The sequence below is a fragment of the Perissodus microlepis genome, chromosome 23 (genome assembly GCF_051167445.1).
Source record: "Perissodus microlepis isolate ML-2025 ecotype Zambia chromosome 23, ASM5116744v1, whole genome shotgun sequence".
In the NCBI taxonomy this organism is placed as follows: domain Eukaryota; kingdom Metazoa; phylum Chordata; class Actinopteri; order Cichliformes; family Cichlidae; genus Perissodus; species Perissodus microlepis.
The window spans coordinates 33,535,159-33,546,743 of record NC_140482.1 but is presented as its reverse complement, the minus strand read 5'-3'; the positions used below and the strand labels follow the sequence as shown (position 1 = coordinate 33,546,743).

Below are 11,585 nucleotides of genomic sequence, written 5' to 3'. Positions count from 1 at the left end.
TTTATGCTTGAATTACTCATGACCTCAGAAAACAAAATACATTCCTCTTTAAATGGACGGGTTCGAGGACTGGACTGAAAATGAGCCAATGTCCAACAAAAAGACTTTGAAATTACAAAAAAAAAAGGCTCCCTAGAAACAAAATAATAAGAAAAGGTCCTAAAAGCTCCACAAATAGATGTAAAAATAATTGCTTCGAGTTTTAATGTGAAACAGATTTTCTGACAGTTTAGTTCTGAAAACAGAAACAAGAACCAAAAGTATAAACTTATACTAAATGAGAGATAATTCACCATTTAAAAAAAATGCATTTTGCATATTATAATATTAACAGGACCTGTTCATACCCTGATTAACTATTTGAGCTTCACATTCAAATACCAACACAATTTAAGACCATAAGAACTTTTAATAAAAATAGATTTTTTCTGAGCAAGATGAAAACGAAAATCAACAACAACAAATTTAAAAAGTTTAAAATACTGATTTATTACAGATATTTACACATATTACAAACAAAGTCTACAATCATTATAAACTGGTTAAATTTGAGTGGTCACCAAAAATTAATCAGATCAATCAATGAAGCACAAATGAGAAAGATAAATAGAAAATTTGCTTCTTTTTCACCTATAAACAAATGCCTGAGCAGCAGGAAGGGCCAGAGACTCTCTAAAGGAGCCAATTTTAGCAACTTCAGTAAGAGACCTGCCCCATTCTTCAACACTTCATCCAAGCTGAACCTTCACCGCAAACACACATGGCCTATTTGATGCACATGGCCAGCATCCTCATGATTGCTTCTCTGGAAGGTAAAGAACATAAACCAGACATTTAGGCTTTGAACACCACTTTTTTTCTGATTATTTATACAGAAGATTTGAATAAATGGAGCAAAATCTACAAACCTCACACATGGGATGTATGACAAGCTGTACCTGAAAACACACACATTTTATGTAACAAAAACAATTTAAGACTGAAAAAAAATTAATTAGATATGAAGTACAGACTCACCAGGTAAATGACAAGACTTGCAAGATAACAAACAACAAAGCAAGTCCAAAGTTCTTCCACTGTGAGAAAAAGAGAGAGATTGGGCTCAAACACTGACATTAATCCAACACATAAACAGATCAAGTCAGAAGTGATCATAAGTATTTTTTGGAGGCTCACTCACCCAGAAAGCCGCACAGAGAGTCAGAACGAGGCAAGTCTAAAGCAATGACAGAGAGACTTTTAGCTTTAATTTGAAGGGTTTTAACAAAAGTCTGTGTAAACTGTTTTTGAAGTACAGCTATTTTTTGGACACAGCCCCTCGTTTTTAGGCTCTCACATTAACTGTACAAACTAACATAGTTGTAAATATAAGGATTGTTTAATACTTTGATAAAAATCCTTGACTGCTTAAAGTCTAGAAACCATGGATATTACCAAATGTCTTGCTCTGCTAGACCTTTACTGCTGCTGCCTTTATTTACTCCTAGTTTGTGAGTCTTTCTGCATTCAGTTATGTAGTTAATAACTGAAAAGCATGCGCTATTGATTTTCTCATTTCTTTTCCTGAGAAACTGTTGGGTTAGTGTGCAGTTTGCTTTGGGTCTATTTGCACTGTGAAGTGCAGTCTGGTCAGTTTATACCCCTGTACACTTCACAGGTCATCCCGCAACTTCTATCAACAGTCACATCATCAATAAACACCAGTAACCAAGTTGCACTAACAGCCATACATGCCCATGCAATAATATCGCCTCCATCATGTTTTACAAATAATGTGGTACACTTCAGATCATGAGCAGTTTCTCTCCTTCTTTTCCTTTCCATTCATTCTGGTACAAGGTCATCCTGGTTTCATCTGTCTTATATTTTCTGTGGTCTTCTTTTAGGCTTTTTGGTTTTGCTGAGTCAGTGCATTCCTTCTTTTCATGACTCTACCAGTTTGCTCATTTGGCTATTCCTAAAGTTTTTGGTTTCTATCTGATGTTGTTTTGTTTCAGCCCAGTGATGACCTCCCTCACTTGCACTAACATCTCTTAGGGCCTGTTAGTTAACTATAATACCCTTGCTTCCAGTTGTATATGTCAGAACTGCAAAGTATGATGCTTGGGCATTACATAGGTGACGTGGCCATGCTCATAACCACATTAAAGCTGAGAAAATCTTCAGATCTACAACACAGGTGTCACATTAGTGTCTGATTTAATTATTTACCTACATGTAGTTTAAATATTTGCATACTGAGCCTTGCACTGAAAGAAAGAGCATGGTAACCTAATTGCACCTGCTGTGGGACATTCTGAGAGCAAATCTTCCATCACAGCAAATCTTGTAGTTTTAAAGAGAGACTTTTGCACATCAGGGTCTGATTTTTGTCAGTCCATCCACAACCAAGTTTTCTGAACTCTAGCTTGGTGTTGTCATGCAATCCTCTAAGCAGAAAGCTGTGTTATGCAATCCTTTCACCTTTAACCAGCTCTTGAACTCTTAAGGAAAACAGATTTTTTTTTGCAATGAATCTAAATTTACTGAACTCAGTCCACTCATGTTTGTGTAACATGTTCTGTCTTTTGGGGGTTGATTTTTTATTTTTATTTTTTGCACTTACCAACATAATGGTAGTAGCCAGCGCTCTTGTTTTGTCACACATCCTTTTCAGCTGCTTCATTGGGCCCATCAGAAACATTGTGCTATTGGACACAGTGAAATGTGCAAGAAAGAAAAGCATGTATTAAGTGTGTAAAACATGCAAAATAAGCTTCGCATTTCAAGGTATTTTTTCATCACTAACCTGCACAGAGCACATATGTTGCCAAATGTGTAAAAGACAATAAAGAGAGTGATCCCAATCTTGGGGAGGAAGAGCACACACACTCCCTGCAAGACACACGTGAATGCAGGTGGATCACACGTCATGTTTTATAAGCCTCACTTTAAGGAGGGACTAGGCAGTGTCGCCAAATGAAAGAGCATCACATCTTCAGCATTCCTCGGAGCAAGAAGAACCAGTAGGGCAACACCAGCTTTCTCTGAGCTCTTCCTCGTTGTGGAGAGCGACTGAATATTGTCGTAGAAAAAACAAAAACAAAAAACACAGAAATTAAATTCTTACCAGAACTGTGCATGCGGCTCCCACCACGAAGCAGGCGATGAATCCCTTTATACGTGTGCCCCAGCCTAAAGTCGAAGCTTGGTTCATTTGCTGCATTAGTAGAGATTGAATAAACGATCGATTAATGATCCAGCTGAGATTACTAGCCACAACAGTGAAAGATGGGATTAAGGCTTTACCTGTATAATGTTCCGGTCATCTCTGCGCGCCTCCTCACCGCTCAGAACCGACTTTAATTTATCCATGCCCGAGGAGCTTTAAAATTCGGCTTAATTGGCGAAGAATTATAGTTGTTTCCTGAACTGATAGGAACTTTGCCGGGTTTTCTCAGATCTGTGTGAATGGACAACAGCGTCACATGCCAGCAGAGGGAGAGCCGGATGAGCTGCCAGTACCTTACCTGGCCAGGTGGGTCACTTCATCGTCACACCTGAACCGGAACAGCAGCAAAGACGTCTCACTCTGATCTTTTTTTTCCCAGACGTGACTCAGTGTTAGAAAAATTTAAACGCACCACCCAGTACAGCCATGAGTGAACAAGAGGGTCCAGACACCACTTTTATTTATTTTTTTCGGAGATAATAAGTTTTCTCTTAAAACTGTAAAAATAACTATACAAGTTAAATAATTGTTTTGATTCAAAACAAAGTGGTTTGGTCCATCGTATATAATTCACTAGCTTCTTTACTTTGTAAAGCTGGGCTTAAAACAATTTATTTCTACTAGTTAGTGGTAGAAATAAATTGTTACACCTCTCTTGCATTTCTGAATGAATTGATAGAAATAATCAAATAAAGCACCTTTTGCATTTTTCGTAGTATTTTAACACACCGAACTGCTTATCATACCTCCATTAAATGTGCAGACTGTCACACAGAGGCCCATTTTTTTCAAGACTGAGTGTTTAATCTTGTCAAAACAGAACATCTTTGTTTATCCCTCTTGTCAACAGATGTTTTGTGTTGTCCTGCCCTGACAAAAATAAATCTGCACAAGCACTTTATTAGGACTGATCATTTGGTATTAATGTGATTGTGTTCTAAAAATCAGGGGTTCTCAGGCATTTTAGGGCTAGTAGTAGTCTTAGTATTTGAACTATTAGACACTACTGAAACTTTAATCCTGGAAGTTTTCAACCCACACAGCTCAGACAGGGGAAACTTTATGTTCTACAATCTTATCAACAAGAGAATGGGGCTGAGAGCAAAGGACACAGTAACTTCCCTTTATTGGTAGAAACCACATCCTTTGCTGTCACCTTTATAATAATTTGTCGCAAATTAATTGATCATTTCAATGACCCTGTCTGAGAGCCACTGATAGATGATGGTGATTATGGATACATGAATAAAGAGAACCAACTTTAAAACATATAAAAAGGTAAAATTTGGTCATAGAGGCTACCATAAATTCTATATTGAGTAGCACATTGTAAACACTTACATACTAGCTATAATGTTATGCAAGGTGTGAATGAAATGATAGGAACAATTAAATAAAATAAAAAAATTTTACTGTTTGAACAATTTTATTTTTCTTTTTATAGTTTGACACTTGGTTTGAGTCACTTGCTAACATGAAACAATATAAAATGTACAACTAGTGCTTTCAAGCAATACACATGATGATGCAGTGACGTTTTCACCACAAAATAGCACTACTGAATACCAAACTGTGGAAAAAGTTTAGCAAGTCAAAAGTAAAGCATGAAATCCATTAAAAGCTTTTCATTCATATTGAATGTGCAAAGTAGTAACAAAGATATGACAGAGTATATGAAAATTATATTGCTGTAAAATAAATAAGAGCAGCTTGTGACTGCATACCTCCACTAAGGTAGGTAATCCCCTCCACACCTTGCATGAACCGACTCTCTGCATCCAGATTAATTTATATTTTCACAAAAGATGTTATCTTTTGATATTTATTATTAAAACTGTATTTTGTAGCTGTGATGTTGTGAAACATCCAGTCTTGTTCTCTTGCAATGGTAAATGATTCAAAACCTTCTGGATCCAGGTGGCGATGCACATATTTTTATAGTTTTTATATACTGTCACAAATTTTGCCAAGCCACAAGAGTTTCATGCAAATCTGTCCAGTAATCCTGCTGAAAAATAAACTGAACAAATCATAAAGCTTCTCTGGAGGAGGTAATAACAAAAGTATGTTTAAAACGTTGTACAGCTGGTTAATTAAGGCAGAGGTAGAGACGCATTTCTAAGGTTAAGGTTCCGTATCCACATCAGTTTCCACATCTGTGTGCCTTGCTTCTTATTCTGCTCCTGGAAATTTAAGCGTTTTATCCCTGATTGTTCTATAATGTTCATGAGCCACAACGTAGATGCACAACAGTCTTCCTCACATAAGCTCATCCTCAGACTCTGGATCTCGCTCTCTTGCCTTCAGAAGTCCCATTTCCACTGGAGGAGTCTTCTTCAGTCTGGAGCGAACCGCACTTCAAAAGGAAAAGAACAGCAAACATGAGAATCACACATAATGTAAACTGTGCAGGTCTCCAGGATAAATAAACAAGTGTCTATCAGATATAGAAAAATACAGTACATTTCTGTCCCTATAGGTATGCACTAGGGCTAATGATTGGAACTAAAATTAAATGTATAACTTTTGAAATCCAAAGGTTTTCTTTTTGTTTGTTTTTTTTAATTGATGTGTTACAGTGGTCCCTCGCTATATTGCGGTTCACTTTTCGCGGCCTCGCTGTTTTGCGGATTTTTTGGAGGTGCAATTTTTTTCAATATATTTTTTTAAACAGCGCATTGTGTTCTGCGTCCTGATCGGCTATAGACCATTTTCAATCAGTCTCGTGCTGTGTCTTTTATACAGTACAGAATTTGTTCAGCCTGTCAAATCTACATAAATCTTCGCTAGCAGAAGACAACAAACACAACAGTGTCTACGTCAAAGGATTATAAGGAGCATTAAGTAAACCAAACAGTCAGATAAGTCAAACTTCACTCAATTCCTTCTTCTTGCTTCCTCTACTTCCGTACCATTAATTCATTAATGTTGAATTGTCTCGCAGCTGCTCTATTCACATGTTCTGGACTTGAAAACAGGGTTTGATCTTTGGTTTTATTCTGTAATACTGGACTTATTTTTCTACACAGGTTTGAACTTTGAGAGTGTTTAAACAAGAGAGAAGCGCGTCAAAATGTCGATGCCTGTCTGAGAAAAGTGTATAAAGTGTGTAGTGAGGGGTTTTTACAGCCTTAAAACACCTATAATAATTGTAAAAAATAAAGTTCCCTACTTCGCGGATTTCACCTTTCGTGGGTTATTTTTAGAATGTAACACCTGCGATAAACGAGGGAACACTGTTTTTTTAAATCTACATTCTTGAGCAGCAAAAACACATTTATTACAAATTTTCTCTCTTGGATTTTATGGTGAAATAGTGGCAAAAACCAAATTTGATTAAATATGAATCAGAGGTTTGTTCTCCTTGCATCTGGTTATATCTGCACCTATGGCCAATTTAAAGCCTTATGTGCTAAATAAGACAAAAAAAAATGCATTTCCAATTCTTTGAATATATCTAAATCACAATGGGATGTCTTATTGGATTGTCTTTTGTGGAGCAGGTTCTTACCAGCTGACGATGCAATAGAGCACGCTCACTATAAGCATGGCGAAGGCGAGGTGCCAGGAGTAACACATGGTAATGAACATCATATTGTTGGGATCTTTCAAGTCCCACTCGGGGCCGCGGGGCGGGTACAGCACAAAACCAACCTGTGGTTTAGAGGAGAAAACATTGGGAGTAATTATAAATCAGCAAACATAAACATCTGCTCATAAAGCCACATTCAGATTTACCTCCCAGAACCAGGTCCCCTGAACCACCGTTAGCGTGCACCGCAGCAGCTCCAGAATGATGTTGCCTCGGTGAAAGATCTCCAGGAAGGCAACAAGAGTCTCTCCAAAGACCGCGTACAGAAGGAGCAGATGCACATGGACATCCAGCATGCTCCTGCCATGGAGGTGGTAGAGAAAAAGAAATCCTGCAGAGAACAAAAAGCTGGTAATGTAGGTAAATGTGTTTGTCTTGATCAGTTAAATTGCATCTAAACTTCAAATATTTATCCCAAGCCATTGCCACAGATTGTCTTAAATTCAAACAGTGCGAAAATAATTGACTCAAAATGCTGTAAAAATGCAGAAAGTCCTATCTGTGCTTGGTTTAAATTAGGCTTAATTAACCCCGCAGGGTACACTTAAAATGACCTTTGAATGGAAGGAACTCAATTTGATTAACAAGAAATGTATTTATACAAGTTTATTGGAAAATGTACAGACAGGCAACAAGTTGTAAATAAAAACCTGAATTAAAAAAAAAAGATCAGAGTATGAAAGTTGGTCTGTTGTATGGGAACATATGGCAGAAGCTTCAGTCAAACTGGCCAACTGGCTCATGTTTTATTAAAGTGACATTTGTATTACAATTTATGGAAAAGACATCAAGTTAACAGGGTCAGAAATAACAGTCTACAATGCATGTGATGATTGCAATGCTTGCGGATTCGAACCATTTGTAAGTTAATATTTTCAGATGCGATCAGACTGTCAGTGAAAACAGTCCATCTACAATTACAGCGATGGATAATAAAGGTGGATATAATGGTGCACATTCATAAACCCCTCAATATAAAGCTTGGCCAAACACTAATGGAGGATTTTTTTGTGTTTTAGATGTAAGACTATCTTCGAGAATAGTATTGTTTACTCGAGACTTTGAAGGAACCAAGGATTAAACTGATTAACTTATTAGTAAGCGATCTGCCCTGAAGCACTGGCTTGAAATAAAAAGGATATCAAAGGATCTCAAAGACAATGATTACATTTTATTCTTCTTACCTTCATTAAAGAAAGCAATTGCCAGCATTAACCGATCCAGTGCCAGTGGTGCCGCTTCTGTGGTGTGGATAATCAGAGACACTGTTGCAAAGAGCCCAAAGAACAAGTACATGGTGGCGTGGTGCCAGCTGTGCAGATGGTCCCAGTGTTTCTCTACGAAGTTGTACAACTGAAGCTTCGGTCCACCCGATCCAAACTGTTCTGCCAACATCCCTGAAAGCACCACATCAGAGGAAACACGCACATCTCCTTAATTAAAGCCCTGATTTGTCTTGGATTTACTCGAGAAGAGTCTTGCTAGTTATATCTGATATATGGATGCATTAAGAAGCTTTTTGGACACGCTTACCAACAAGGGAGAAAAAGAGTATGACTGAGCTCTCAATGACCTCCAGCCGTCGCTGTGAGGCTCTGCTAGCCAGACGAGTAGAACCAATACCCTTGTTCCTGCGTGTGGCATGCCAAATCGAGTACTTTACCGTCCACCAAATCCCAGCAACAAGGAAGAAGGTCCCAGGGAGAGCGTGGCCTCTGAAGCTGCCCATGATACCTCTCAACACCTAGAGAAACAGATTAGGTATTTCATGGAATTAGAAGTACATATTACACAAACACTTCTTCCCACTACTAACATGTTTATGTAAATCAGCCAGATATGACTTGAAACAAACAATAATTTAACCTAATTTATCATCTGAAGAGTAGACAAGATCTATTTTTAGCACAACTGGAATAAGTGGATAAAAGAAAAGGGAAAAAAGTGCAACAGTGCCCATAGTTTAGTTAAACAGCGTAATCAAACGTAATTAGCGTGTGTGTTGGCGACCGTCCTCCAGCTGAGCTCAGCAGAAGTGCGTCTAGCTGTGGGAGGAGGCCTGTTAGGAGTGTCACGAGTCATTTACCTTTACGTGCAAAAATAGAAACCCATTTCTTAACATGCACTCCAGAAAAAGCACTTTGTTTGCAAAGACTGCAGCAGCATCTAACACTGAGTATAGGATCCTCTTGATAATGACTAAATATCATTAAACCTGCACCGGCTTATGTGGACTGCTGAAGTCTTTGTCTGGCCAGTTTCTTAACAATTACTTTCACTCACACGATCTCAGTTGGTCATTATCAGAGACTGAATGAAAGACTAACGGGGACCATCATTTACAAAAGGAACACCCTGTTGTATTCAAGAAGAGCTGAAACTAGAGCCTGAGCTTATAACCCATATGTAAAGGTTTTACTGAGGTCAAAGGGTGAAAAAGACCAAGATTATTTTAATAGTCTATTATGCACCAAAATATATTTTTGAAAACAGAATCACCACCCCCTGCTGGTTATTAGAAAGAATGCAGGCTCAATAATTTCCCTTTTCAGACGTGGAAACTATGTCTATTGTGTCAAGTTAAATTATGTTTCTAGGTCAAGCAAAAGGTTAATGGGAAAACTTGCAGACTTATCTAAAAAATAAAACTCAGAATTTGATATTCTCCTTTTTCAAAAGGCAGGAAAAAGCATGAAAAGCAGTCAATACGTCATTATATTGAGAAACATGTCAAAATGAGAAACAATTTACATCATTTACCAAGCTTGATATAGTCCAACATAGTTCATATTATCATTAAAACAAGACTTTGGAACAATTTTATCATATTAACTTAAAATGTTACTTATGTGATCAGAGGTACTGGAATGGTAAACATAATGATATTGTCTCCGACTTCTATAAATTCATAAGGCTTCATATTTAATTAAAGAAAGAAAGCTTTTTAAAGTGTTTGACTGCAGTGCTCTTAGGTAATGACTGCACTTTGTAAAGTGAGAGCAAAGCTGGAGTGGCATGAATAGCAGGCAGAGAATAAGAAAAAGGCACATGGTTGTACTGTCCTTTGTGATGGAGATGACCAGGCAATATTCTGCTCGGCAACAGAGGAAACCTTTGAAGGAGGACACTCAATAGAAACCGATTGAGATGTTAAACCCAGCTCATCTGTGTCAGACAGTCTTTTGGGGGTGCAGCCTCTCCAGACTGAGGAAAACACTCCAGTCTCCATGGCACTCAAGAGCCACTAGAGGATTCATCAGTGTTTGGCTGATTCAGTGTTTTGGCTGATTTAGTTTAGCCACAAACACTAGTCATCTGCGCCAGATATAAAATCTCCCAGACCGTTTTTATGACAACGATGTAAAATAAAATAAAGTATGCTTTTATTACACCAACATGGTGGGAGTGGTGTAGTAAAAGTGTTCGCCACAAGTACAAATATGATTTCTATTCTGTGAATTGGTCAAAACTATGAGCATGAAGAGGTTTTGGTGCATATGTTTGAGGCTGGGATGTCTGGGAGGCAGCTGTCTTCAAAGGGTGTTCCTGTTTGAGTTTTGCTACTAAAAATATAACAAAAAACAAACAAGCAAACAAAAAAAAACTTCAGCTGAGCTAATTAGAAAGGGTGCACACTTCAATAAAGTAGTTTTTTCTGTAAGTTTTTGAGTAAATGTAGCATGGTGCATACCACCACTGATCCCGTCTCATCCACTGTAAGATTAACAATATTCTAGATCAAGCCAAAGTAAATATAGACATTACTGAACAAGTAGCGTCTGCATCACATTTGTGAACCTACAATATGTGATACTTCACTCTAAGGGTTTATACTAAACGTTTTAGCAAGTTTAAATTTCCAAGCCAATCTGAAGTGAAATTACTCTGATTTATCTCTCCTGAACGTAAACTTTGAGGACAGTGATGTCTTGAGGTCTACTAAAAGAAAAAGAAAAAAAATGGAAACAGCCGTTTGACAGAATCAGAGCTTTCTTTTTTTTTAGTAGTTTTTTTTTCTTTTTTAAGTAGTTTATTTTAGCTTCAGGAGATCAAACAGTGTTGTGGAAGTTAAATCGTGAAATCACTCAGCAACATTGTCTAAACGGCCACCCGATGTCTTGTACATAATTCTCGATGGAGACCTTCCTAATCTTTTTTTCCCCTTTCTTTCTTTCTTTCTTTCTTGACCTGGCTTTACATTTTATCTACACATGAAACAGTAGGCTTGATTTTCTTTACTGTGAGAGGAAAAGAGAGGGTCTCTTACCCAAGTTTGTTTTTCTCCGGAGATCAAAAGTTAGTGGAAGTATTCAGACAGAAAAGGGGAAGAAATTTTTTAAAGCATCTTCACTTTGCCCCCCAATCGCATAAAATCATATTTATTTATTTTTTTGGAAAAGAATATGGGTCTCTCTCTTAGCCTAGACACAAGAAGTAAACATCTTCTCCGAGTCGGAATCCCAGCAGGATCCAGACCAGATCCGTTTCACAACCCTTTTTTCCTCCCCAACTCTAAACACTTCGAGCTTTTCTCTTATCAAACCCTCCCATTGGATGAGTCCTGTGAGCTTGCGTCACCTGTCTGTGCGGTCATTGGTTGGAGGTAACGTCAATCTCAGGTGTCCACGTGTGCACTTTCACTCCGCCTGCTCGTGCACGGCTCGGTCCCTCCTCACTCTGGGAAAACCGCTACTTTCCGTCGTGCCAGGGCAGGCCTGGCTGGGCCGGGACAAGACTTCCAGCACGTACACCACAGCTGGAAGACTTCCTCATCCTCAGGCA

At 38.1% G+C, this 11,585-nt stretch overlaps 2 protein-coding genes across 2 annotated transcripts; both read right to left on the bottom strand.

The window, feature by feature from the left end:
- Positions 1 to 504: 504 nt before the first annotated feature.
- On the bottom strand, positions 505 to 3,499 carry sft2d2a (SFT2 domain containing 2a). The gene is made up of 8 exons (XM_084922020.1): positions 3,289 to 3,499; positions 3,110 to 3,199; positions 2,789 to 2,874; positions 2,606 to 2,687; positions 1,181 to 1,216; positions 1,018 to 1,076; positions 909 to 938; positions 505 to 805 (listed from the first exon to the last, which is right to left on the bottom strand). The coding sequence occupies exons 1-8, from the start codon at positions 3,352 to 3,354 to the stop codon at positions 766 to 768; spliced, it is 489 nt and encodes a 162-aa protein (XP_084778146.1). The 5' UTR covers positions 3,355 to 3,499; the 3' UTR covers positions 505 to 765.
- A 1,119-nt stretch (positions 3,500 to 4,618) lies between these two features.
- tmem45a (transmembrane protein 45a) lies at positions 4,619 to 11,310 on the bottom strand. Its single transcript, XM_084922523.1, has 6 exons — positions 11,071 to 11,310; positions 8,337 to 8,547; positions 7,988 to 8,200; positions 6,950 to 7,134; positions 6,723 to 6,865; positions 4,619 to 5,567 (listed from the first exon to the last, which is right to left on the bottom strand). Exons 2-6 carry the CDS (start codon positions 8,530 to 8,532, stop codon positions 5,471 to 5,473), a joined length of 834 nt encoding a protein of 277 aa, XP_084778649.1. The 5' UTR covers positions 8,533 to 8,547; positions 11,071 to 11,310; the 3' UTR covers positions 4,619 to 5,470.
- Positions 11,311 to 11,585: the final 275 nt, after the last annotated feature.

Excerpts from the sequence above, each read along its gene's own strand:
- sft2d2a (XM_084922020.1), bottom strand. The coding sequence starts at position 3,354 with ATGGATAAATTAAAGTCGGTTCTGAGCGGTGAGGAGGCGCGCAGAGAT. Across the intron at positions 2,875-3,109 it reads GAGCCGCATGCACAGTTCTG|GGAGTGTGTGTGCTCTTCCT; the intron begins GTAAGAATTTAA and ends TGTGTCTTGCAG. Across the intron at positions 1,077-1,180 it reads CTCTCTGTGCGGCTTTCTGG|TGGAAGAACTTTGGACTTGC; the intron begins GTGAGTGAGCCT and ends TTTTTCTCACAG.
- tmem45a (XM_084922523.1), bottom strand. The coding sequence starts at position 8,532 with ATGGGCAGCTTCAGAGGCCACGCTCTCCCTGGGACCTTCTTCCTTGTT. Across the intron at positions 7,135-7,987 it reads AATTGCTTTCTTTAATGAAG|GATTTCTTTTTCTCTACCAC; the intron begins GTAAGAAGAATA and ends TGTTCTCTGCAG. Across the intron at positions 5,568-6,722 it reads CTCTATTGCATCGTCAGCTG|TGCGGTTCGCTCCAGACTGA; the intron begins GTAAGAACCTGC and ends TTCCTTTTGAAG.